This window comes from Pomacea canaliculata, linkage group LG12 (genome assembly GCF_003073045.1).
Source record: "Pomacea canaliculata isolate SZHN2017 linkage group LG12, ASM307304v1, whole genome shotgun sequence".
NCBI classification, from domain to species: domain Eukaryota; kingdom Metazoa; phylum Mollusca; class Gastropoda; order Architaenioglossa; family Ampullariidae; genus Pomacea; species Pomacea canaliculata.
Window position 1 is genome coordinate 2,206,305 of NC_037601.1, and position 27,232 is coordinate 2,233,536.

Here is a 27,232-nt window from a genome sequence, read left to right on the forward strand (position 1 = left end):
TTTCAAACTCGTCTGAAAAGAGGTTGATACATGTTTACAAAAATCAATGTGAGAACTCAAAACACACATGTAACCTGGATAGCACATGTATACTAACAGAAGGTACAGATTATCTGTATTTATTCTACTTTTCAAGTCTATTTTTCTTTCTCGAACTGCTTCCTCTCCTTTCACTCATAAGCATGCTGGTTCTTTCTTTCTCATTTTGTCTGCACCCTAGTCTCTCTCTTCATTCTCATTCATACATTCTTTGTTTTTCTTATTCACTCACCCTTACATATTCACTATTTCTCTCCTTCTTACTTACCAACTTATTCACACATAAACTCAAAAACAATAAAGCTTATGTGTATTTTATATTAATAAATTATTAGGGTACGTACTGTGAAAACATTCCTGGTTGAGAAATTGCCCCTATTTGCAGTGTCATGCCGTTCTGAAATAGTATGACCCATTTACTCATTTGCTTGATTTTAAAAGTAGAATTATTTACTTAAACTGGATGATCCACAAAGTAATAAACATTCTTTACCAAAACATTACAATTTATGCATGTAATAAAATAAAAAGAACACAGATCTGAATCATATAGAAAGCAACCATATGAAAGTAATTAATTCATATGAAGGTGAGGAGAGAGAAGAATATTAAAGTACAGAAATGTACAGATTCCTGTTTCAGTTTAAAGAATAATAACCTCACATCTTGTGTTCTCATTCCAGTGAGATGTCACTTCAGGCCTGTTATCATTTAACAAGATGATGGCAAAGAAGGAATGTTACCCTAAAGAATTGTTCTTTACTTATGTGAGTTCTTATCTGGCAGTGTAGCCGGGTGTACTCAGCAAGTAATAAGATGATCTTTGACTGACCACATGTTGTAACACGCTTGGGGACAGCCATCTCTTTTGCCTGCATTATCTTGTATGCATAATATATGTGTGAAAAAAAGAAAGCTACAAATGCCAGCACCATTCAGTCATAGCATCAACTCAGGAACATGCAAGCTCTAACTGTGTGATAAGTGTCTCTCTCCATCCTACCCACAAGCATGAAAAATAACCCCAACTCATACCTCAATATGTAAGAAGCAATACACATATCTGTAGAAGTCTGTCCATTTTCGCACACCTGTAACATGAAATGACAACAAGGTTTAATATTTCTGGAAACCATGCAGGCACTTCACCATTTATCCTATGCCAATTAAGTGCTATATCCATGCAGGATAAACAGTTGTCAGGTCTGGTGCTTACTTTGAATAGCGAATCTTTATTTCCTGGTCTAATATTTCTGAAATCTGATGTTGTGCAAAGTGAAAATAACCGTTGTAACAAGAACTGCTTACAGCAGCCTGTTTGCTCACCAAATGAGTGATCTCGGATGGCTGTTAAGCGCAGATTTTGAGGTGGATGACCTTCAACAGTAAGAGTCCCTCGTAGCTCTCCCCATTGTTCATAATGAGTCTGATGTCGCCTGTAAAACAGTTCCTTTTGGATATATAACAATGATCTATTAAAGATTGAAAGAATTTTTTTTTTAATTTCTTGAACTACTTCTATGCTTTCACATATAGCATCGACCAATTTGTTGAAAAACTCTTTTTTTTTTGTTTAGAGTTTTAAGAATACATTACAGACTTTTGCAGTTTGTTGAAGAACTCTCTGCACCATCGTTCTCGTGCAATGGCATCTCCAAGTAATGAAGAATCCAGATCTGAATCGTAATTGAAGGGTGGTGCAAATGCATTCCACCTGTCATAAAATGTCATAAAATTACTTTTGGTCTGGGCTGTAGACAAGTGTACTAAAGTTATAAAAGATGTACTCTCTTTGCTTACAATTTTCAAATGTAATTTTTTAATGAAATGGTAAAAATTAATAACATACACAAACATTTTTTTGTGAACTTCGATTCTTCTTTTTCCCCACTCCTTTGGCACTACTGGTCCATACTTGCCATTTGACTTCACACAAAGTTGTGCCTCATTTGGATGAAAAGTTTTTTGCTTTAGGGCAATTTTCCATATAATCAGTATTATAAAATGGTAACTTTTCAAATGTAGTTGTCACACTCACAGAAAGGAGAACTGTGTGTCCAAAAATTTCTCAGGCTTGTTCTCAAGACTGTTGCACAGCCCTACTCTGGGTGTACAGACATGTTTTATATTTTTAATTAACAACTCAAATAGGTGACATGAGCAAAAAAGTAATATTGTTTTTATAAACTATACCCTGTCTTGGATAACTCTTGCAATGTGCCAGTCTAAGGTGGTAGTGGCTAAGGTGTTTTGTGTTCCTACCTCATTTTCAACACATTACAAAAAGTATCAAAAATTCTCAAGCATGCATGGCTTCCAATGTTTTAACAGAAGATTTTATGATCTGAGTCTATTATAAGAAGTCGCTTGAGGTTTTACTTTTAAGGAATGTGAAAAGAACAGCTATAGTTGAATATCATTATATTTTGTACCTGAGTTGTCCGCTAAAGCTGACTCTCCAAGTTTTCAGTGGTTCTATCACCTCAAACCTCAGTCCTCCAGCTGTGAAAGAGTTAGGGTCTGTGTTGCTTATTGCTGTGTCTGGATGAACTGGATGTTGTAGATGCCCAACCCCAGGTATTTCCAGATGTAGCCAAATTTCCGCCCTTCGATCTGGCCTCCGTCCAACACGCATGGCCAGGTTAGGTCCATCCTGACTGTAGGCTCCAATGTAAACAGAGTCCAAAGCCTAAGAGACAAATAAATGCTGAAGTGGCACACCAATCTTGCCTCAATGATTTACTAAGTACCAGCTTATTATGTGTCATATTTCACATCTTATACTAGGCATAGAAGTTTTAAAGAATTACGATAATGTGTGTATGTCGCCAGAATCTATTCCCTTTAATCTCCTACATAATCTTCACTCTAGTGTGCTGTCGTGTCATCATCCCTGTAATTGCCCTTGTGGATTAATAAAGTTGTATTGTATTGTATAAATATTGTATTTATTTCTGCAACATCCTTCCAAAGAAAATGCACATGCTTGAAATAAAAAAATATATAAATACTAATTAATGCATAACAATAAAACGGTTGCTTTTAAATGCCATAATGAAATCTCAGTTTTAACATTTTAACAATGAACATTTTGGAGTAAATTTTGTTCTTTCTAAATCAAGAGCATTATTTGGAGTAATACAATAATACTCTTATAGTATAGATGCCACTAAAGGTGTAAGCTTATGATGTTTGTTTACATCTGGGTCCATATGACGAGGCAGGCACTTCTCCATCTCAGTTAGCAACATACTGTTTCCATAACCTCTAGGAGAACTGTTATACTTCTTGTCTGTCTGCTTTTGCTTTTTTGTCTGTCTTGCTCGTAGATAGAAAAAGCAAGAAAAGATTGCTCGTTTTAGCCAATACCATTTTCCTGCAATACAAACCAGCCAGTCACTTTACCAAAGAATCAAAATGCACGATCTTAATTGTTTAAACAAAGCATTAGGTTTTCGAATCAGATTTAGAAGCATCTTTAAAAAAAAAAAAAGACTAACTTATCAGATGTTCATACAATTTTGATGGTGTGTTACCAAGCATGAAAAAAAAACACTGAAAACAAGATGGGATACTGTGATATCTGCAAAATTAAAGGGTTGTGATATACTACCTGGCAATGGGTAGACACCAGCCACAGGAGCAGGGTCTGATCTCAAAAGCCACCAAACAATCAGAGTTATCAAACAAACAAATAAAGCTGTTTCCAATATCATCATGCTGATTTGTTTAGATGCTGCCACCTCTGAAGCCTTAACAGCTGCTCATGTGAAAAGGACAAAAGAAAGAGACAGCCCAACTTAGTTTTCATAACATGCAATACTAGAATCATCACTTTAGTCTCATTAGCCTCTTAATGCAATAATGTATTATTAATACATACAAATGTATGTTATTTGGATATGATCAAGCTACCTTAGTATCTCAATAGCCCGTACAGAGTAAAAGATTAAAGTCTCTTGTATTGAAACTTCTTAACTCTTTACAAATCATAAAACTGTCATGAATATGTTGTGAAAGAGTGGTCATCTGACACAGCCAAGTTGGACTTCATGAGAAAGTAGCCTTTATAGTCTAAGAGTGAATGCCATGGTAGTTTTTAAGAGTATAGAAGGTTCCAGTATGCAAGGCTGACTGTTAAGTATTTTGTTAGCATGCTGCTTCAGTATTCTCAAGCAAGCCATAATTAATAATTTTGATACTTGCAAACATGTTAATTCAGGGATTAGCGTTAGGTATTTATTCATGTATGAATCTATTTGTGTTGCATACAAATTTAAGTTGGAGGTTGTTTTTCTTTTTTTTTTTTTGCTTTTTTACTTGTACCAGAGACGGCGCTAGGGGATGCGGGGCCTTGGGCAAATAGAATTGCGGGCCTTTTGGAAGCACTTTAATTATTTGGGGCGGTCGCCCCCGCTCGCCCCCAATATGCCCCAGCGCAGGGTCAGCTTGTACCATGGCACTTTAAAAAAATTGTATTGAAAGCAAGGTAACTTGATCTCAGAAACTGTTCGTAAGATTATACAGGGCTGTTTTGGTTATAGCTGAAACCAGAAACCTGAAAACTAGGTTAATTTTAGGTTTTGCTCAGCACCGAGCGCATGCACCTCCCCATGCTGCTAAAGCCACAGGAACCGCCAGTCTGCATGTTCATGGGTTGTTGGTAAGGTGACCAGACGTTTCGGGTGCGAAAGCGGGACACGTTCCGATGATGGTGTCGTCACCGTCAAAAAACGCCGAAAAAAAGTGATTTTTAAAGACAACCGGGACATTTGATGGACTTGCCAGAAAGCCAGAAAGCGGGACATTGGGCGTCCTGCCCGATATTCAGGCGGGACACGAGGTCAAAAGCGGGACTGTCCCGCCAAATGCGGGACGTCTGGTCACCTTAGTTGTTGGTCTCCAGCATTGTCCTCTATTTTTCGAGAGGTGTTCAATACCCCTCGACTACGTACTGTTTGCCATTCCTGAGGTTCGTCGATCGCTAAATATAATATATATAGTGACGATGACAGAATAAATCGTGTCGACGACAGATGCGATAAGATTTATGTGACATTCCTACTTCAGCCCTAGCATGTTACCTCATCACACCTTACTTAGTCTTCTTGGCGGCCTTTTAATCACGAATTCGATATGCTCCACCAACCGAGGATGCACTGAATGGGCGATCATGTCTAGGTGCAAAGTTCAAGCAAGTGCACCTGGTCTAAAAGTACTTTAGTCTCACCAGAAAATGGTAATTAAGCTCCGCCCTCCATCGTTAAAGCTCAAGTTGTCTGTGCAAATGGATAGCTATAAAAAAAGGTTTCAACAATACGTATTAACCTATTTCAATGCTATCATCAACAACATAGATGCTTTTAAACGTCTTTCAGCACTTACAGAAGAGTTGAAGTTTACGTACTGTCTCGTCGGGCGGACCCGCGTTAAAGGGAGGCAATGCTCGTGCTGCGAGGTCGCGGTAGATGGCGGTTATCGTTCGCTTTGTTGCTGCTTAGTGCGCTTGCTGAACAAAACAAACCAAAACAAAACAGCAACAACAATTACCGCTACCGTAGATTTACCACAAACTCCGGTTAATAGATGCACAGCTGCGCAGTCTTAATGATATTTACAAATTGACTGCCGACACAGCACAGCCTGCTGCAGCGTATTAGCGACAGGGTCACTGAGGTCAGTAAAAGCCTCCACCTGCTGCGTGGCACAGATCATGTTTCGTCACAAGAGCAGGCCTGATAAGAAAGGGGGGGGGGGGTCGAGGGACAGGAGGGTCTGGTGTACCCGGGCCTGCGCCTGGGTCAGTGGATTTTGTCGTTTTCCCTTTCTTTCTCTTGTAAAGAAAGGCTGATGTAATCCTCACTCTGGGGATTTTTTCTATGCGGCAAATTCTTTCATTATTTTATGGCAGTTATTAAAACCGTATTGAAAGCTAAGTAACTTGATGCCAAAGAGTGTTCTTCTTCGTATATATTATTATTAGTATTATAATAAATGCAAAATGTGTAAAGCGCGTACTCACACTACTAAGGAGTGTATATGTTCTTAGCGCTTAAGAACAAGAACGAAACATGGACAGTATACGAGGGACAGGAAAACAAGCAAATAACATATGAACAATAAAATAATAATCAACCGTACTAAACGAAGAATAAAATCAAATACAGAAAACATGAAGCGGAACCCAATAACAAGAACAAGAGCTGAGAGTAACATATTACAAAAGGAAGAGTGTGACAAAGGACTAGCATTATGGGATAGGTTGTTAGGAGTCATGTTTACAGACGAGGTGTGTTTTCAGTGCACGTTTAAAGGAATCAATAGTGGGTAGGTGGTGGATATGAAAAGGAAGAGAGTTCCATTGTTTCGCTGCACAATAACTAAAACTCCTGTGGCCATATGTTGTTGTTTTGGTGACAGATCAAAGAGTCGTATGGTCATCAGACAAAGAGCGGAGTTGTCCTGCTGGGATTTAAGGGAAAAGCAGTTCAGAGAAATTATCAGGGCAGGTGCCAGCAAAGAAATTAAAACACAGCACGGACAGTTTGTACTGGATGCTAGAACGGATGGGAAACTAATGTAGACAACGAAGAAGAGGGTGGCATGGTCTCGTTTCTGAGCTCTAAGCACCAGACATGCAGCAGAGTTCTGTCCTTTCTGGAGTTTGTGAAGAAGGTATTCAGGGCAGCCAGCAAGGAGTTGCAGTTATCAAGTCTGGATAAAACAAACACACAGACAAGATGATGGTAGCGCGTGTAGACAGAATGTGATAGATGGCGCTGATCTTGTGTAGCTCATAATAGACTGACTGACAGACAGCTGTAACTTGTCTAGCATAATAGACTGACTGACAGACAGCTGTAACTTGTCTAGCATAATAGACTGACTGACAGACAGCTGTAACTTGTCTAGCATAATAGACTGACTGACAGACAGCTGTAACTTGTCTAGCATAATAGACTGACTGACAGACAGCTGTAACTTGTCTATCATAATAGACTGACAGACAGCTGTAACTTGTCTAGCATAATAGACTGACAGACAGCTGTAACTTGTCTATCATAATAGGCAGACTGACTGACAGCTGTAACTTGTCTATCATAATAGGCTGACTGACAGACAGCTGTAACTTGTCTATCATAATAGACTGACTGGCAGACAGCTGTAACTTGTCTATCATAATAGGCAGACTGACAGACAGCTGTAACTTGTCTATCATAATAGGCAGACTGACAGACAGCTGTAACTTGTCTATCATAATAGGCAGACTGACAGACAGCTGTAACTTGTCTAGCATAATAGGCAGACTGACAGACATTGGTTGGGGACGGCACAGGTCCCTGACAGCACACTCCGTCCCACACGTGTTTTTTCTTACAACGGAGCATAAAAATTTGCATGTGAGCTTTTTCCTAAATTGTTCGGGAGCTTATATTTATTTTTAAGGTGGAGCAGCGAAATTTACACAACTCAACATCAATACATAAACATGACTAGAAACCCTAAAAGTATATTAATGTCATGGCGACTGTCAACCTCCCTGACGTTCCCTGTAGCTAGGTAAATGTTTCTTCAGAGTTCCCAACATTTCCACTTACGGTTGGGATGATGTCCAGAGACGTCCACGCTTACACACACATCTACACTTCCTTGAATAATCGTCCGTGAAACTTTGAAGAATAACTCCCCTTGAAAAATCCTTGAATAATCGTCCATGAGACGGCTGCCTCGAGCCTAACAATTAAGAACCAACGCTTACATACCTACCAGCCTCAGCTTCTACAGTTTGCGACCCAACAGCTACTGGTGATGAAGTGTCGAGCACTCTGTGGTAGAGTGGGTCTTACGAACCTCCTGTTCTCGGTCTACCCCGGCCTTAATTAACCGGGTCGTTCTGACCGCCGTCCTCCCCTGTTTGAGAGATCGTCTGTCGACAACTACCGTCCCGCATGTTGTTGTTGTTGTTGTTGTTGTTGTTGTTGTTGTTGTTGTTGTTTAGTAGGAAAGTGCTTCCACCTTGCGGCGATTTCGCACTATGGGTGGGGGGGGAATACACCGTGCTAGCAACTATGGCTATATCATGGCAAGGCAGCCAGCCCTGTAAACAGATGCCACGTGCAGAGAAAGAACAGCGTGCCCGAGACGAGAAATGAACCATTGGCAGCCAACCTTCACTGTATTGGTGACAGGCGCTAACCGTTGCGCCACCGGACCTCTGCTGTTGTCAGTGATGATGAAAATATCGAGGTGACGATCTCTGACAATGTCAACACTTCAGTAACTGTTGTGCTGACGATACAGACTGGGCTTTGAAAAGTTCGGCATGGAGGCAAGTGTTGAGTTGTCGTGTGGGGGATGCTCGGCAGTTCTCATACCTCCATGTTGAATTGGTCGGTTTCCAGCTGGTGTTACGGGTGATGACATCATCTGGCTCCCTTTGATCACGCCGATGCTGATCCTGATGCTGACGACGAGTCAGAGAATGTTTGCAATGGCTGTGAGTGTTCAAAGTACTTTACACTGTGCAGATGGGAGTGTTCACATGACATGTGATGGAAACATGATCCAGCAGAGTGTTGACAACACACAAAGAAGTTTTGGCAGAAGCAGAATCTGTCAGAACTTGGTGACGAGGGACATAAGAATAACGATCGACGAGTGACAGAGCAGGTGGTGGCTGGTTACAAAGGGCGTTGTTGACGGTAGTGATGAATTCTAATCTGTTGTCTTGATGGGTTGTCAGCATTCACAAATCATAGTAAAGAGAAAGTTTTCTTAAAATGTTAGCTAAACATTCAGGAAGTCTAAGAGTAGCCAGGGGATTCAACAATGCTGAGAAGTCGTATAGACAAACTGTACAGCCATGTAGCGAAAGTGTTTTAAAGTGAGATTTGGAAAAATTAAGAACAATTATAAAATTCAGAGAGATTTCGAAAATAAATTGTTAGACAAACACACTAATAGATACTAAAGGAAAATATAAAGTGAGACTAAGTTTTAGAAAATAGAAAACCGTACAAACAGTAGGAATACAGCGGTTGTTTGGCTATAGCCTAAAGTACAGAAAACTGAAATGTTTTGCTCCATCAGCACCACCTCCCCATGCAGCTGACCACAGGAACCGCCTGTGTGTTAAGAGGCTCTTGGTCTCGTGGTTGCCTTCTATTTTCTTGAGGCTGTCAACACCCCACGACCACTGTTCGCCCTTCCTGAGGTTCGTTGATCTCTACTGACGATGACAGGATTTAATGGTGTCGATGCGATAGAAATTGTTTCTCGAGGACATTCTCTCATCCCTATCAGCGGTGAGGTACCTAATCGCCACACCTTGATTAGTCTTCTTGGCAGCATTTTAATTGTGAACTGGATGGTGTTCCGCAAACAGAGGGTGCAGTGGATGAGTGATCATGCTGATGTGCAAAGTTTAAACAAAGACATGTACTATAAGTAGTTTTATCTCACCAGACTATCATAAATTGACTCGCCCTCGATTGTTAACATTCAGCTTGTGGATGATTATACAAAGGGCTTCAAGAACATGAGTCACAACTACTTTGATGCTATGTGCTATCACATAGTGGTTTAAAAAGATCTCAGCAATTAAAGAGTTGTAGTTTTAGTTACTTACACTCACCTCAGGCGCATCTGTACTGAAGGAAGGCAGTTGTCGTCGTCGCCGGATGCGCGCTCGCAACCGCTAACACACACCCACCCACTCGGCCAGCCACGGCGCGCGACATCCCTGTCGAACCGCAGACCACACAGCAATAACAAAGACAAAATGAACGATATAAAACAAATTTATTACACAGAGAAGTGCTCATAAAATGTCTCATACACACATCATGCACACCCACACTCAACACAGAGAGAGAGAGAGAGGTAGAAAAAATCCTGTGCACAGGCGAGAGAGAAAGAAAATGAAAACTAAAGGTGATGGGAGACACAACACCCTCACGCACTGCGGGGTGGCAAGTCAATAGTCTGGTCGTCTTGTTTTTGTTCTTAGACGTTAAGAGAATGCTCCTTAGGAGTCTGAGTATAAGCGCTTTACACATTTTGCATTTATTATTATTGATGATTATTATTATAGTCAGCGCACCGAAGTGCAGCACAATTATGAGACATGCCCCTCCTCGCTCATTACTTTGTCCTCACTTCCCTTCTCCAGACGCTTTAACTACCCCTCCCCACTCCGCCTCCCATCACCTTGTCAAAACAGAAACCACGGTAACATTTTTACCCTCTTCCACCCGACTGCTGAATACTGGGTGGAGATTATCTGAGGGAGATGCGCATATTTTGGGTGTATACGTGTAGTTATGTGTGTTTGGATGTAACAAGCTGTCGTATGATATATGATGGAGACAGGGAGACAAAACAAAAAAAAAACTCTAGCATCCCCAGCCTGTAAAAAAAAGTTGCAGAAACCGCAAATACATCACCTGCACAACAAGAGCTTGGACGGGAAGAACCCTCTTCGGAAGGGCCTATGATGCGTGCTGGTGAAAGCCCTCGGGAAGAATTAATCAGTCATGTAAAAAGATAATAATAAATAAATAATAAATCTGTCTTTGTGTTGGGATCCCGCATCTCTCGTTTTTAAATCGAGAATAAATGGCTGGAGACGGATTACAGCTCCAAGCTTCATTGGCGAAGAGCTAATCTTTCCAACGATGGCAACTCTAGAAGTTGCCAATGCTTTACTCAGCAAGCCTGATAAGACACCTCTACAGTGTCCATCTGTCTACAAAACACTGTTTAATAAATCATACACTTGCTCCCCCGTGCGTACCACAAATTACACACACCACCTTGACGAGTCCCCGCAGACGAAGGAGAAGGAAAATGGATGGAGATGGTTGAACTTCAGTTGTAGCCAAGATGAACAATGGAGACGAGAGCTGAACCCAGGACAGCCAACCGTCACCGTAGTGCTGACACTCTAACCGTTGCGCCCCTGTCGTAGGCTGGAGCCAGACTGTAAAATTCATGACCATTCTTCAGAGCCTTGCATACTGTAAGCACAGACGAGCTCTGTAGAGAGGTATTCTCTTTCCACACCAGTTATTGCTGCTGGAAGATAACTCACACACACAGCCTTGGGATGCGGTGAGCTGGACTATTTTGTTTTACGATCTGACATCGACAGGCAAGGAACGATCGAGGTGATCAGCCCCTCCATGAAATACTTGTAGAACATCTTCACACTTTCATCCTTGATGCCGAGCGAGAGCAGCTCGCAATGCATGTATAACCTATTCCGGCCTTCTCATACAGGGGCGCCCGGTAGTGTAGTGGTTAAGGGAATATTTTAAAGGAAAAATAAAACTTCTTAGAATCTTGGAAAGAGTAAGATCAGTTTAAATCTCGTCTATGTTCGTGTCTGTTCATGTGGAAAAAGTTGAATGTTTTATAGGATGTTGAGTTTAATAATAGAAATTACACGGGAATCTTTCGTCCTCCGATGTCAACTCGATCCCAGCTGATGACATGATATGGTTGGACACTGCTCATAGCCATCTTGATTGTTATCACTAATATATATCACTAATCCACACACCACCGATCACTTGAGTTCAAATCCTAACAATGGCCGACACTTCCTGTCCCTCGCTGACGTCACACAGCATGCCACAGTCTCATCAGCGCCCTCACAGCCTTTGCTACACCTTTAACACTCTGTACAATACCTGTCACACACTCGCTTGTCATCCCTGTAGTGAGAAACTCTTGGTTCAGATCTCGTCTCGTTCCCTTTCAAAATATAGAGAAGTCTGCTGTGCAGTACGTGTATCTAAATCAAAGATTTCTTTAGTTTTTGATACTTTTTAACAGAAGTTGTTTCTGCGGTATAGCTACTGGATCGAATCTTCCTTTGGGCTGGGGTCGGTCTGACATTCTGTATTGTGACAATGTGGTCTTACATGCAGCGATGGTCAGGGAGGAGTCGATATGACTGAGGCAATATGGTCTTGTTCAAAATGACCGGCCCCCATGGGAAACATTTTATATATTCTGATCGACAGTCCACATCCGTTTCTTGCTTCAAAATATTCATACCTTTAAGCAAGTAGCCTGTCATTTTTTTTTTTTTTTTTTTTGTAAAGTAAAAGACGGTGCACGTATATCAGAATCTTTTTACTCACATTTTCACAAATAAGAAACAGGTATAATAAGCAATAAATACACAAAGCAGCAGGCAGACATTACATTAATTCTCTTGGCACATCGATCAGTGTAATAAACTGCTTCTGCAAAAATGCATCTAATGACAGCATCTATCCAGAAAGTTGGCAATACTATTCCTTTCCATGCAGTCATTGTAAAACCTTCAATATTGTGCAGTCTAAAGTCAACTTGAAAAACTTACAAGTGATACAGCAGATAAATGGAAAACAAAATGTCGGCAATTAGACATCATCAGTAGACTAAGTCTTACCACGAACTTGCATTACTGGACTGCTGGCAGACAACCCCCCCCCCCCCCCCAAGTTAACTACTAAAACGAGGCAGGTGTGTACAAAGCTTCCGGTTTAGTCACATTAAGTGTTCAGGCTCGCCGAGACTAAGCGTTGATCTCGGCAGACAGACAACAGTCCACCTATACACGTCCGTATTTTTACTCAGTTAATCAACAATTCTTGTTTGTTATACTTATATAAAAATGTTATATCCTTTTTATTGGTTTGGTAAAATCCTGGAACCTTGAAATCATAGCATTATTTACCCTGTCTAAATGAGCCAGGCTCAATTTCAAGTCATCTTGAAGGACTTACACTGGACACTAAAACTGCGACGGCAAAGACAGAAAGACTTGATAAAATGTCATAAACTTTATATCACATGCCAAACATCTGTTTGGACCTGACTACAGAACTAAAAGATATTCTGGAAGAATGTTAAGTGGGTAATTTTAAAAGGACCTATTTGAATTTATTGGTACCTGCTGGTAAAATAATGTTTACAAGAAGAATAGTTTGTGATTAATCTATATTTCAAAAGCTGAGGGGGGAAAGCTAGTCACATAAGTACTCAAGATAAAAAGGTAAAAAATGTGAAAAGGCTCAAAATAAACCCTGCACCCTTTCCTTTAAACAGTTTATTCCAACAAACAATATGGAAATCTCATCTCTCCAGGTGACCAAAATTACCCATATCTGTAGAGTCCATTGCAGGGAGAAGCAAAAGTGATGGAATATAAGATGCTATTGACAGCACTTTATTTAGCAAACTTTCCGCTGAGTTCAAATGTAGAAGAACTTGTGTTAGTGGCTCTTTAAAGTCTTTTCAAATGAAAGATAATGATCAAATTAAATCCATTCTCTCTAAATCTGTTGTATATTACTGAGAGAAAGGAACTTTCAGGACAAAAGATTTTCAGTAGCTAGACAGGGGCCATAAACATGGTGTCTCTATGAAAACAGGAGAGCCAAAGAGGGGAGGGGGGTTAACCAACAATGATTATTCATATTTATTTATTTTGCTTTACTTAATATTAGGATATAAAATGGGTAAACAGAGTGAGCTTCCTATTCATATACTCAAGCAAAACCTAAAATCCACAACCTGCAATGGAGATGAGCACAATGAGTAGAGGGCACACAGAAAAATCATTAACATGGTGAAATACAATGGTATGTGAAAAATATGCCAGTGGAGTATCACGAGGAGGCAAAGCCTTTACACTGGTCATCAAGATGTGAAGATTTAGGAATAACAGGATGCAAGAAACAGTATTCATGATCAATAAAATTCCATTTTGTTACAAAACATAAATGCTTGAAAGAAATGTATAAACTGTGAAAGATGCATAGTTATTATGTTTTGCACAGTAACTGATAAGTGTGAGATTAGGGGCCAGGTGAGAGAACTGTGCTTGGAATTCTGGTTGAGAATGATAACTGGAACCCCCAGCCCCCACCCAGAGGCATGACTGAATTTAAAAAAAGCTTTGTTTGTAGCTGTTTAGAAAATTCCAATTCTTGCAAAACCAAACATATGCAAATAAACTGCATTGCACTATTTTTGTGTGAACTTTAGGGAACTATGAAAGCCCCAGGCACATGCATAGGATAACAGACACAACAAACATATTGTTGTTCCATTTCCACAACCATCAACATCAGATTACTTTGCACAATAAATCAACTTTCTCCATCTCAGCTCACAAGATTGTAAACTACTGCTGAATGAAACTTCAAATGTTTTAAGTCTGGTGTATTGCTGCATATAATATATGCATATTTGCTCATGTATATAACTTGCACAACAGTTTTCATTTGTGTAATGCACTTTTAATGGGTTAAACTAAGGATGCACTGAATAAGTGCTTTTTCTCCATTTTTATTCAGAAAAATGATCATTAATCCCAGATGGGGAATGGGCACTTTAAGAAATGGGTGGGAAAAAACCACACAAACACCTACACATCTCAGGCTTGAACTTAACTTGAATAAGAAAACATGATTGTCTGAGCACGAACATACCAGGACTGACAGATTTTGGCAATGTCTTTGTTTCGTAGTTTTTATCATAAATATTTACAAAAAAAAAATTGTCAGCAGCACAAATAAATAGTAATTAAATGGAAAGATTTACATTTCTTTATATTTGAGGCACACATAATATCTTTGGTATTTAACTGCAACTTTTCTCTATACTTTCACCTTTTCTTTTAGAAGACAAAAAATAGCCCATTTTCAGTAGCATTTTGCTCAGTGTCCAAAGTTGTACAAAAATATCTTCATGGAAGACAACTAACCCTCCCCCAAAAAAACCACCAAATAAATTTGTACAAATGCATGTTACCAAAAGGGCGTTGGACTAAAGCAAAATAATAATAAAGGCATTTATAAAACACCTGTTCTTGCTACAGCAATTCAAGGTGCATGTAACAACAAAAGGGAGGAGTCCTGGTGATTCATGCAAGACTTGGAAAAAAGTTCTCTTGGTCCAGCTGCTGGCAAGAAGGAAATGCCACTGAAGATTACAGAACATTCTCCATGCGATTTGATAAACAGATCCAAAGTACTGAAATATCCACAAAATTGACTGCTCGTTTGTCCAAATATTCTTTTTTATCCATTAATTTTCCTCCCCCCACCACCCAAAAAAATTGAAAAGTCAACATGTTTACACTGCATATTACATTTCACACTATACCAAATGTCCTACAGCATGCGTAAACATACAAAACTAATGTATCACATCGCTTAAAAAAAAGTAGTTCTGAAATTGAATGTAACATTCTTGTTGCAATTGAAAGAGGGTTTTGTAATAAGCTATTCTTATCCAGTGACAAGAGAACAGAATATCATTAGGTCTTGTTTCTTCCAAAAAAAAAAAAAGACTAAATTTTATTTTCATGCTGTTCAAATGGCTGTAAGCTAGTGCAAACTATTATCATTGCTGTTACAACTGCCATACAGGGCCCAACTATTTTTCCACTGCAAATGCTGACTACACAGACAGCAAAAAATCCATTTCAGAGTCACATCTACAAGAAAATGGCTACAAAATACAAATGGAAAGCTTTTCTTAAAACCATTAAATACAGACTGTCTCATGCAGATATGCATGTACAGATAACATGGCAAACACCACCCACAACAAGAAAAAAATATGGTAGAGTAAGACCCTTCACCTACTAAGCAGTTTACAAAGGAGTATAAGATTACCAAACTGCACAGTGAAAAGTCATCTCTACCATAATGCCCCCGTTACAACACAAAGATATCAAAAATGTATGAACCTTTGTAAACAGATCTCCTCTGCACACCAAGTGGCATGGCAAGATCAACAATAAACTGCAAAAGCCAAATGGCACACACACACACACAAGAGAGAGAGTATGGCTTGGCCACACCTTAAGGAAGCCATCGGGCAACACTTGCCACCAAGCTACAAAAAAGAATCTATGGGAGAAACATTAGTAAAACTTAACAATCTGGACATGATTAGACGAGTCTAAAAGACCCTACCAGACATACTCCTTGGCCTAGCTGGAAGCCCTGGTCTGGTACAGGCAAAGGCAATCCCTCGTTGATTTATGATTCTCTTTTGACTCAAAAGATTTAAAAATATATCAGCACACATAAAGCTGCAGGTCAGGAAGAAAAAGGTTTTTAAAAAACCCCAAGTGATCATGCAAGTGTTCATGTACATACCATGAACAATAACAAAAAAAAAAAAATCTAAATAAATTGAGCTTTGTTACTCCATAAAGAGAATGTATATGAAATCAATGGGTCTTTAGGCTGCATACCAGGAGGCCCACTAAGCCCAAGCAAAGCAAACAACCTCCTCTACATTATTGATGAGGATTCTGCCTTGAGGATCTTGAGCTACTGTAGACACTTCCTTCAAAGGTCCAGCTTCGAGTTTCACTGAGTGGAGCAGCTTGCCATTTGCAGCTGACAGGCAGTCAAGTCTGGTAGTGCCACACAGACAGTACAGTCGGCGCAGTCCAACACTGCATAAACTACGAGGTAAAAACAAGTTGGGGTGTGGAAGTCGCCATAACAATGCCCCCGTCTGATCCCAACAGCTGACATCCAGCAGGATGCCATCTAGCACCACGATCTTGCCATCCTGTGTTGTACACATGGCAGTTGGTGATCTAAATAAAGGTTTCCCATTGCTGTCATTTACAATGGCTGCCTTCAAACGAAGGGCTGGCCCCCCGACATCCAAAATATGGACCCCCAGAGAAAACCGTGCAGCAAGAGTCTGCGTGGTCAGACGTGCAACATTGGTGTACCCACGACAGGTGTTGTAAGTGTGCTTGATACATTGACGATGGTTTCCTAAGTGGACCAGCTGCAAAGTTTTGGCTGCATGACTGACCACAGCAACTATTTCCCCATCCATGTGGCACATACCATGGGGCGTGGTTAGGTCAACTGCTGGACACAGCCCTCCCTGACCTTGTTCTTCAACTGTCATTTGCACCAGTTTGACACGGCTGTTTGCTCGATCAACGACTGCTAGCTGCCTGTTAGGCAGTATGGCAAAATCAGAGATAATGGGTCGTCGTGAGTCTCCGGCAGACACTGGCCGAATACTGAACACGGTTCGAAGCTTCTGAGCATCTGCTCGTGTAGAAGAATCTCCATTTTCTTTTATAGAGTTGCCGAGACTCTCTCTGGGCTTTTCAGAAGACACAAGCACTGCACTTGCTTGACCAGAAACTCCACCATTTGCTGCTGCAGAACTTCGTGGTGAAGCTTCGTTTGCCAAGACATTTCCTGCCGCAGATTTTGTTTTGGTACCACTGCCATTTGCTCTAACAGCATCTGCAACCACCTGAGAAGTAGCAGGCACACTTGATGCACTGAGTGGTGGTTCACCTGATCCAGCAAAATTGTTTGGCTTTGAGGGTGGAAGAATTTTCGATGACAAACCTGATGCAATAGCATTTAGGCTTGACAAGGTAGTTGACAATTCTGAAGCTGCCATAACATTTTTCTGGGCAACCAGAGCCTCACTCACATCCCTAGCTGCTGCTGGCTCTTGATCAGTCCCAGACCTGGACTCTCTTGCCCTTGGGATTGTGTTAGTTCCCAATGGCGCTGCTGTGCGAGGTTTAGGAGTTGGAAGAGTGTTACTCCCATTTGCCATCGAATTTGAAGCTCCAATTTTTGGCTTAGGAAAAGTATGGCAAGCCACAGCTGCACCATTTGAAGATATTGCTTTGGATGACTGCAGGCTGGTCACAGTCTGTGAAACAAAACAGCCAGAATGTAGCATGCTGATATTCTGGTCTAGTGCCGCCTGTAAAATAGTAGCTCCTGGTTTGGATACTGCCAAACAACCACCTCCTGTAGCCTGAGTACTGCAGGTGCCACATTTTGGTACCAAGAGGCCAGTGTCTAAAGCTAAACTTGCTGCTCCAGACTTCGGCACAGGTAAACTATGGCTAGAAGTGTCTACAGCACCATCTGTACCAGATTTAGAAGTAGGCAAGGTAAAAATGGCTGATGTACTGTTGACAGGGGTGAAAATAAAACCCTGAGTACTTTTTTTGGGGCTTGTCTGCTTGGTGGTAGAACTTGCTGCTGTAACAACAGGATGTTTGACACTAAATACTGACCCATGCACAGACCTTCGTGCCGAGCTGTTTCTTGGACGAGCTTTGGGCCGCAACTTTTTACCTATTGACAACATGGAGAATGGATTGCGCTGACTGTCGCTGTCTTTATCACTCTGAGACGAAGAGGGGCTGTGTGTCAACACAAATGGAGCAACACTAATACCACAAGTAGCAACCTCCACTGTGGTCTGAAGAAGCAAGGGGGAACACGCCTGGTCAGTGTGTCCATTACCGTTTGGTCCCATCTGACATGACAGTCTTGCTGGACAAGTTTCCATTACAGTAGACGGATTTTCAACTTTGGTTGGGACTAGTAAGCCTGTACTGTCCTCTCCAACATCATCAGCCCTGCTGCTGTCCAGCTCAAAACACAACATAGATAATTTGTCCAACACCTGCTGGATCTCCTCAAATCTGGCTTTGTTAAGCACAGGAATTTCAAAACGGCAGTCTCTAACTTTTTCGATGTATGTATTAAGATCTGAAATGTGAGTCACAGCTTGTTTGAGATCATCGGGGTTTGTTTCACGCAAAAGCTGAATGTCTGACACCTTCAGCTGCATCTTCTCCACTCTGTCAATGTCTCCCTCTAACAGAGAGATAAACCGATCCACATCTTCCTCATGTGCCACAAGGTGTCTCTGCACCTTGAAATTTATACCATGCATCTTAAGCATATCACTACCCTTTTGTTCTTTGATTTTTGCCAGTAAAGTGTCATAGGCTTCGTTAAGCTCCTTAAAATTGATGGTGGTACTCCTTGAAAGGTTCTCTCTATCCTTCTTTACTTTGTCTTCTTGTTGTTTGATTTGAGCCAAGCCAGCTAGAAGTTCCTTTTGGGATGTCTTCATCTGAAGTCGTCGTGCATTAGCAGTCTCTGCTATAGCATTGAGTTTGCTACACTGCCTGTGTTTAAGAAGCGCACATACTGGACATAAAAGTAGTCTACAGTCTTCACAAAACATTTTCAAAATCTGCAATAAAATGGAAGGTTTTAATTAGGTATAAATGTATAATATTGCCTGATGATGAACAGTATTAACTCCATCCATTAATTTCATCACAAAACAATTGTCAGATACAATCAAGAGATGTGATCATCTACACTTGAAAGAGAAAGTTCTTTATTTTTAAAAAATATGTACATGGTTGACAGTAAATTAAACACTCTTTAGTTTGTGACTATCTGTTAAAACTAAAATATATCAACAGCAAATATAATAAAATGGCAATTTCACTAGTTTTTTTTTTTGTACAGTTGTGATGCGCATAACCATGAATGCAAAATGATATTCAAATAGGTAGAAACAAAGACATGTAGATGTAAACACATGACAATACCTCTTCTGAATGTTCTGAGCACTGCTGATGCTTATTTTGATGCTGTTCTCTGGCGGCATGGTCAGTAATAGAAACAATTGAATGTGACTGACACGATGGTATACTCGTGTGCACCTGTATAAGCACATAGCAGCAATGATGTAATGAGAGCAGAGACAGAAACACGTACCATTCTCTCTCATCATGTTTTTATTTTATGAAAATCACCAAGTATCTTATATTTTAACACCACTGACAGCAATGTTCTCAAAAACTTCAAAAGGAATCTTTAAAAGCTGTAAACAGGATAATGATGCCTAATAAAAACAAGCTTTAAAAAAAGTTTATGTAATAGATTCAAATGGGTTATCACAATTTTTTGGAGCAGTATTGTTAAACATTTATGTCAAAGCCTTTCTATCAAAGCCATAAGAAGCCTATGAACTCTTGAAGGAAAAGTGTAATATAATGACTTGAAAGAAAAGTGTAATATAATGGCAAACAATGGCTAAAGATATTTCTGTGGCTTACTTGATTCCAAAAATCAAAATAATGAAAAAATCTTGAAATGAAAAGTGACTAATCTCTAAATTACACAGTGATACAATTTAATGGTTTGCAAAAGTTAAAGATATTTTCTTCCAAAAGTGAATCTTGTCCAGCAAGTATGTTCAAAAATAATTCTTCTGTACTTAAGGGAAAAACTGTATTTTTAAGTATAATAATTTTATATTTAATATATGAGATATTTTAAAAAAGACATATTAAGATTTATGAATACTGATTAAAAAGTCTGTTTGAATAGTGTAAAGTGGCATAACTTACCTGTAAGCAAGCTGCACAGTAAGACTGTGAGCAATCCAGACAAAACTGTTCAGCATCTCTGGGGTATGGAGTCTGCTTAGAGCACGGAATGCAAACCTCTCCTCCTCTTGTACCCTCCCCTTCACCATCTCTCTCCTTAAAAGTCTCTGTAAGGCAACTGGCAAGGTCAGACATGATGAAGTTGCTGCGAAACTGCATGCTCCATTCATTCTGTGGTCGATGTGAGTTAGGGGGCCGAATCTCTTCACGACACACAGGGCATGTGAAGAAAGGCTGAGCCAGAGAAACAGGACAGTTTTCAATGTAAGAGCTCAAACATTTTTGGCAAAAGCTGTGGAGACATGGAAGCATGCGAGGGTCATTATAGGCCTCCAAGCATATTGGGCATTTGATGACTGACTGAATTAGAGACTCAGCCATCTTGTTTTGAATTTTCTGAAAAATATCAAGGGAGAAAATTCATAAACCAGTTATGAAACATTAATATCATGCAGTAAAAATATTTTATTTTGTTAAAAAAAGCCAAAAACATCTATGTGTATCCACACCATAACCCAGACATGTTCTTTTTATTAATACAGTTCTCACCATATGCCTAGGATTTTTAAACATATATGAAACTATGCATGCATTCAGCAATCGCATACTTCATACTGCAAATATAATATAATACTTGAAAGTATAAAAATACTCTAAAAAGTCATGCGCGGTCTGACAGTAAATAACTTTTTGAGGACTTGCATTTTGATTGACTATATAAAGCGAATGCTATATAGTCCGTTCAGTTTATATTCAGTGTAAATTATCCTTAAAAAGACGGAATGTCGACATAACTCGGGCACCTATCAATAAGATTAGTTTAAATGTCTGACTTTTTTTTAAAGTGTCGCAGCAGATTTCTATCATGAATGCGAAAAAAAAAAAAAAGTTGAAAGTAGCAGACGATTAATTAAATCTTCAGTCAGCACGATGTTTTCCCAAGGTTACTGATACTGTGCATAGGTAAAACGTTTCGACGATGATCCCTGAAAACTAAAGACTAGGAATAATTTTAAGAATAAAAGTACTTTAAAAAATTACATTTACTCGACGTGAGTTAAAAAAAAAAAAAGAAAAAAAAGTCTAAGTATACCGTACGTACCAACACAAGAGTAGGGAAATCCAAAACTTAAAAAGGATTCAGTTCGAGTAAGCCCTGAAGCACCATTTTATGAAAAGCCACTAAACAAAGAAAAGAAACTTGGGATGCAACATGCTGCTGATGTTTGTCTAACTACCGCACGAGCGCGATGTTGACATCAAGATCCCAACAGCGTCGCCTCAAATGTAACAAAGGGATGCTACTCTGACGCTGGACGCTTAAAATAAAGATGAGCCACAACCTTCTCCCCCTTTACTCTTGGCAGTAAGTTCATGTCTACATAGTAACGCCGTTTTGTAACAGTGTAGAGGGTCTTTCATAAGTTACAAGAACTTATTATTGAAAAAGAAACTAAAATCGCTCAAAAATATGATCTCTTTACTTTTCTATACCTAGAAGAAATATTTTCAGCGAGCAAGCTCTCCTCCCTGTTGGACGCATATTAGAATCTTCCTTTGGCCTTGGATTTAGGACACTCGCGTTTCTAAACATAGCCGTCGGCAGCAGCACTCTTCCTATCGCTAACACAACTATAAATAGATATTCGTCTTCGAAACAGGCATGGATCGACGACTAAAATTGTACTACCATCCGACCTCATATTTTTCGCAGAAGGTAATGTTTTTTTGTGCAATGGTTTGAGGAAATGCACTCATTGTCGTTGTTTCCGTCTATGACGACGTTTGCGAGGGCAAATGAGATACAGAGAGAAAGATCGAGCGCTGATGTATAAAGATCGATACTTACATACCTACAGATATATTGTAATAGATTTGCAATGAACAGTTCATATCAATCGTGTTCTTTGTTTTTACTGGTAGATTAAATTAAGTATTTGCGTGGAACGTGCATTGAAAAGCTTATTATTGCCATCTGGAATTATATGAACATTTCTTATACAACCTCACGATGTGAAGATAATAATAATTATATGATGTATTTGAAGGACAGCATGCACAAGTCTAGAACACTTCTTACAGGCATACATACATGTTGTCAAATTAGCATAATAAAGTGAGTTAAAACAAGAACTGCCTGGTAGAAAACACGCAAACTTGTGGAACATCAACAGCAGCTTTCTCATAATACATCACACAAGGGAGGTATGAATCAATACCTTATGATGCTAGGCCCCTCACAGCTCCCAATACTAGCAACATGCAGGCTACTGTAGCTAAATTTATTTTAGGTCACAGTTTTTTTTGTTTTTTTTTTTATTTCATAAGCAAAATGTGCAGGCTGTTAATAGGATAAAAAGTTTAGACAGTATATGCTTGGGATTTTTTTTTTTTTTTTTATTATTTAAACTAGATGTTCATTATGATGCAAAACTTGAGCCTTGAGATACAAGGAACCACTTTTAGTAACTCCTGTAGATTGTGTACACACACACAAATGGCCACACTCCTTCTCTGGCCCTAATGTTAAAAATTATCTGCCCCTTTTTACATTTATAGCCTGGATGTTCAAAGCCTCAAAACATGCCTTGTTTTGGAAATAGCTTGTGTAATAAGTTAACTGTCCTGCTTACTCCTCAGTCCCCCATCTCTATCCATGCTCAGTGATATTCGTCACTGTTGCTTAATTGTTCTTTGTTGTATATTAAATATTTGTAGCCCTGTAAATGCATCTCTTTGTAATTTGATTATATGAAAGAGTGTGTGTGTATACACCCACATGCACACTCATGTGTAAGTGAGAGAAGCAGCTCTGTGCACTTCTAAAAAAAAAAACTCTCAAAATCTATATGAACAGTATAGTTTGAAAACAAGTTAGATGCAGTATACAGTTGACACATACCTTTTCCTCAAATTGACTGCTGTACAACAGTACAAATGAAGCACACCTGTCACGACTGAATATGCTGTTGCAGCTGCACTGTCTTTTTTACTGCCAAGCATTCAAGTGGTCATTTGTTTTATTAAATGCACAAAGATCAAATGTGTTTGCAATTAGAAATGAATACAAAGAGATTTCAGAGAACCACCACAGCATGTGTGACCAAAATGAAATGATGCCCGCACACAAGCAACTATTTGTGCATGCATCCTTATATGCATGGGGGGAAAGTTGGTGGCACAGTAGCAGAACATCTTGACTCCACTGGTGTTCCTGGAGTAAGTAAACATAAAACACATAGGACCTTGATTGCAGAGTGTTGTTTAAGATTTATGCCGTGTTATGAAATTAGTTTCATTTATTCTGTACAAGCACAAAAGGTAAGCATATATGGGTCATTTACAGGTTCTGATTGCACTACAGGAGAAGAATGTAAAGTATGATTCACACACCATTGAAGTACACAAAGGCCAGCAGCTGGAGCCGTGGTATATGCGCATCAATTCTGCTGGCCAAGTTCCAACTCTTCAAGATGGCGAAAAGATAGTGAAAGAATCAGAAGATATTGTTGATTACATTGATAGAGAATTTCCTAATGGTAATTTTTTAAAAATGGAAATCTAGGAACGTATTTTTTAAAAAGTGAATGATAAATTCCTTGTTTTATAATGACTTTTCTTTTATCATTCTCTACACGAAATTTCAAACTAATTATAGGAAAATGGGTGCAGTGTCAAAGACTTTGAGAACTTTCAACTTCCTTTATTTCAGAACAGAGTAAAATAAAAAAGGGTATTTAAAAAAAAAAAATGAAATAATTTTTTTTTAAAGTAATAGCTAACTTCTTTAAATGTGTGTGCTATTTGTGGGGAATGGCCCGCAACAGACAGCAAGCTGATTCCTGACCTGAGCACTGAAGTTGGCAAAGAAGTGGTAAAATGGAGAAAACTGTTGCATGCTGTGCCAGTTGTGATGATAACGTATGGTCTTTACTGTAATCCTGAACTATCCACCTCAGGTCTGAAGATTCCCAAATGTCTCTTCAGAAGCAAGGAAGGTAGAAAGTCTTTTTTTTTTTCAAAAATGATTTATAGTGTAGGAGTATATGTATATCACATTGACAGAATAAATATAACACTTTATTTCACCCAGAAGGGAATTTGGCATGAAACACCTTTTTATACAAATAAGTTACTTCATATTTGCAAATAGTAGCCTTATCTTGGCTGTCTTTTGTGGTGTTTGATACTGAAAATGACTTCTTTTGCCATGAAGAAAGAATAATTTAAGCACCTTAGTAAAAAGGCCTCTAGGTGCAAGTTTATCAGCTCTAAATGAAGCTTAAAATGTTTTGTCTCTTCTGTCTGGCAATTAAAAGTATCATGTCTACAATTTCATTTTCTTGTTTATATATGTCATAAACACAAACTTTAGGAAGAAGCTTTGAGCCTTTTTCTAGCAGTTATCTGTCTTACAATAGTCTCTGGTTCAACATTGCTATCATATGTTTTTTTAACAGTAATTACCCTAGAGTATTTTCAGATTCAGATACTTTGGTAATTTAGCCAACAGTAACTTATTTCTTTTCATCACAGTTTATCAGTATTATTATCTTTTTATGCAAGCAGGCTTAATTGTCTGAAAAATATACCATTTAATACATTGGTATTCTGGACAGACATTCTGGTCTCTTTCCAATTGTTTGAGAAGAAAATGGAGCAATTGTCAGATCTTCACCCCGACCTCCGCGAGGCATACCTAGCTAAGATTTGTGCAATCCATGACTTGAAAGTCCGAATAGATGATAAAGAAGGAGTTGTGCGGGTTCTGATGGAGCTGGAATCCACTTTGGACCAAGTGGAAGAACAGCTGAACAAAGTTGATGCAGGTACTCAATACCAGTAGTGATTCCAAAAGTATCAGTTATTTAAAATATACTTAAAGCAAACTTTGTATTTTGCTGTTATTTTAATTAACTGAATTATTTTATTTGATTTAGGTTGCTGTTGTAGAAAATATTAGAATGCAGCTGATTAAAATATGTGAAAAGTCAAGAGGAGTTGAAAAGAAAATTAATTGTAGATTTAGTCAATTATGAATTCTGTCATCTGTTAGATTGGGACCTTGGTACCGGCTGTTTAAATTTATGAAGGGGTAGTGGATGCTTAGAGGGCTGTGGACTCTTTGACATATGCTGCTGTCAAAATCATTTTCTGTCTTTTGCTCTGCTGTCCCATTTGGCAAGCCTGAGAGTATCATTTGCACAACTAAGCTGGAGGCTTCACATCACCATATAAGAATAGTGTGGAACATAAAGACATGAAGAGATCATCTGAAGTAAAACTCTGTTCAAGATATTTAATGAAAAAACCCTCTAAATGCAGCTAGAGAGTTTCAGAAAGCCATGACAAAAATCAGTTTTGAAATATGACTTACTTTGAAATAAAACTAAATCTGTTTGCTATTGTTGATTAAAGTGTTCTGAAGTACTAATTAAGAAGAACTGGCATTTCAGCACAGTTTACCTGCAGATGTCACTGTGGGCAAGTCTTTGCGTACGAGAACAATGGGAAAATCTTGTCTCTGAAGTTCAGAAGTATAGTGAACAGATCCTGTAGATATTGCTTTATGTTATTTCTCCCTCTTCCTCCATCCACCAGGGATAAAGTAACATCCATAGGGTCTGGACACCATTAACTATAGAGACTTGCCCTTGATTTCCCCATGTCCTAGGGCAGAAAACTTGCTCTTGGTTTATTACTATGGCCTCCTGGTGTGTAATACCAAGCAACTGAGCAACAGGATATGCCAATGCACAAATTGTTGGTTTAGAAATAGTAGTAGCACCAACACCCAGAAACTGGCTAGCACATTGAAGAAAAAATTATTGACTCTTTTCACCAGAAATGTATCCCACATTATAATTTTTACAGATCCTTCTAAAGAACTGTGGTTCTGCGGTCAGCAGTTTACAGCTGCAGATATCACACTCTGCGTTTTGATGGGTCGCCTTGACCTGCTTGGTCTGAGCGAGCGTTACCACAGTAAAAATAAGAGGCTGAGACTGCATCAGTATTGGCTGCAGGCGAAGAAGCGACCCACAATAAATCGAGTGGTAGTCAATGTGAGGAAAGAGATGATGAAACAGCGGCTGAAGAAGAATGCCATGACAGCCCTCCCTCTCATTGGTGGACTTGTTGCATTAGGGCTTGCGGCTGGTTTAGCTTTTGTTTTTGCACAGAAACGATAAAACAATTCAATGTGTAAACATTGGTGGATTCAGATACCAAAATGTGGAGAAGGGCAAGATATTTTGAAATTTAAGTAACAGCATGATTTATCTAACGCATAATCACGCTCACAAAAATGGAGGATTTATTTAATGCTGAGCACTTGTTATCTCTGAAATGAAATGCATACTTAGTAGTACCACAAGCTAATATCCAGTGGGAGTACAAAATGTTTTCGAGTAGCCGGTGATGGGAACAAATCTTTAATCTTCTTGCTTTTTGATTTTGTTCCATGTTGCATTTTCTTGTAGTTTTACTTTTTAAATGGCTTTCAGCAACAAAGAGTCAGTTGCAGTAGGTCTGTGCCTGTGCTGTTTGTCTGTTTGAAACTGTGCCTGTTGTATCAATTATATATGCATTCACTAACTGCTGGCAGTGTTGCTGAATTTCTGTAAGCCAAAATATGCACAGCCTTAAGCCTTCTGGCTATTGCTTCAAAGCCATAGGTACATGGTATGCTTTGTTTGAACGGGTGGTTTAATGTCTTTTTTTTTTTTAACAAACCCAAATATGTGCTGCTGTGCGCATTGTTGACACATAATAAGTAGCATGAATTAAGTTCTATTATTTTATATTTTATTATTTATTATTGTGGAATATGCATTGGTTTATTCCATTAAATGTGATATTAAATAAAATTAAAGAGACACATTCTGGTGGAAGTATTGTTTGTATTTCATGTGT

At 39.1% G+C, this 27,232-nt stretch overlaps 3 protein-coding genes across 14 annotated transcripts in view; 1 reads left to right on the forward strand and 2 right to left on the reverse strand.

Annotated features, from left to right (window-relative positions):
* The window catches only part of LOC112576575, a 36,407-nt gene extending 26,701 nt beyond the window's left edge, over positions 1-9,706 (reverse strand). For 3 of the 12 annotated variants that reach the window (XR_003101872.1, XR_003101871.1, XM_025259136.1), the window contains exons 1-11: positions 7,638-7,994; positions 5,476-5,548; positions 5,425-5,439; positions 3,653-3,799; positions 3,240-3,415; positions 2,472-2,728; positions 2,078-2,143; positions 1,639-1,753; positions 1,366-1,477; positions 1,075-1,130; positions 384-436 (exon numbers count right to left, since the gene is read on the reverse strand). Coding sequence is in view for 10 of the 12 variants with exons in the window: in XM_025259136.1 (XP_025114921.1) it covers positions 384-436; positions 1,075-1,130; positions 1,366-1,477; positions 1,639-1,753; positions 2,078-2,143; positions 2,472-2,728; positions 3,240-3,415; positions 3,653-3,758 (941 nt within the window). In the remaining 2 variants the exon portion in view is untranslated. Of the gene's footprint in view, positions 1-383; positions 437-1,074; positions 1,131-1,365; positions 1,478-1,638; positions 1,754-2,077; positions 2,144-2,471; positions 2,729-3,239; positions 3,416-3,652; positions 3,800-5,123; positions 5,261-5,424; positions 5,549-7,637; positions 7,995-9,673 lie in introns of those variants that run through there. The other 9 variants (XM_025259126.1, XM_025259127.1, XM_025259135.1 and 6 more) reach the window with 9 other exon arrangements.
* A 2,417-nt stretch (positions 9,707-12,123) lies between these two features.
* On the reverse strand, positions 12,124-21,731 carry LOC112576969. The gene is made up of 4 exons (XM_025259872.1): positions 21,420-21,731; positions 20,279-20,713; positions 19,475-19,588; positions 12,124-19,107 (listed from the first exon to the last, which is right to left on the reverse strand). Exons 2-4 carry the CDS (start codon positions 20,696-20,698, stop codon positions 16,318-16,320), a joined length of 3,324 nt encoding a protein of 1,107 aa, XP_025115657.1. The 5' UTR covers positions 20,699-20,713; positions 21,420-21,731; the 3' UTR covers positions 12,124-16,317.
* A 147-nt stretch (positions 21,732-21,878) lies between these two features.
* Positions 21,879-27,210, forward strand: LOC112576970 (ganglioside-induced differentiation-associated protein 1-like). The gene is made up of 5 exons (XM_025259873.1): positions 21,879-22,034; positions 23,664-23,856; positions 24,145-24,315; positions 24,937-25,146; positions 26,192-27,210. Exons 1-5 carry the CDS (start codon positions 21,981-21,983, stop codon positions 26,506-26,508), a joined length of 945 nt encoding a protein of 314 aa, XP_025115658.1. The 5' UTR covers positions 21,879-21,980; the 3' UTR covers positions 26,509-27,210.
* Positions 27,211-27,232: the final 22 nt, after the last annotated feature.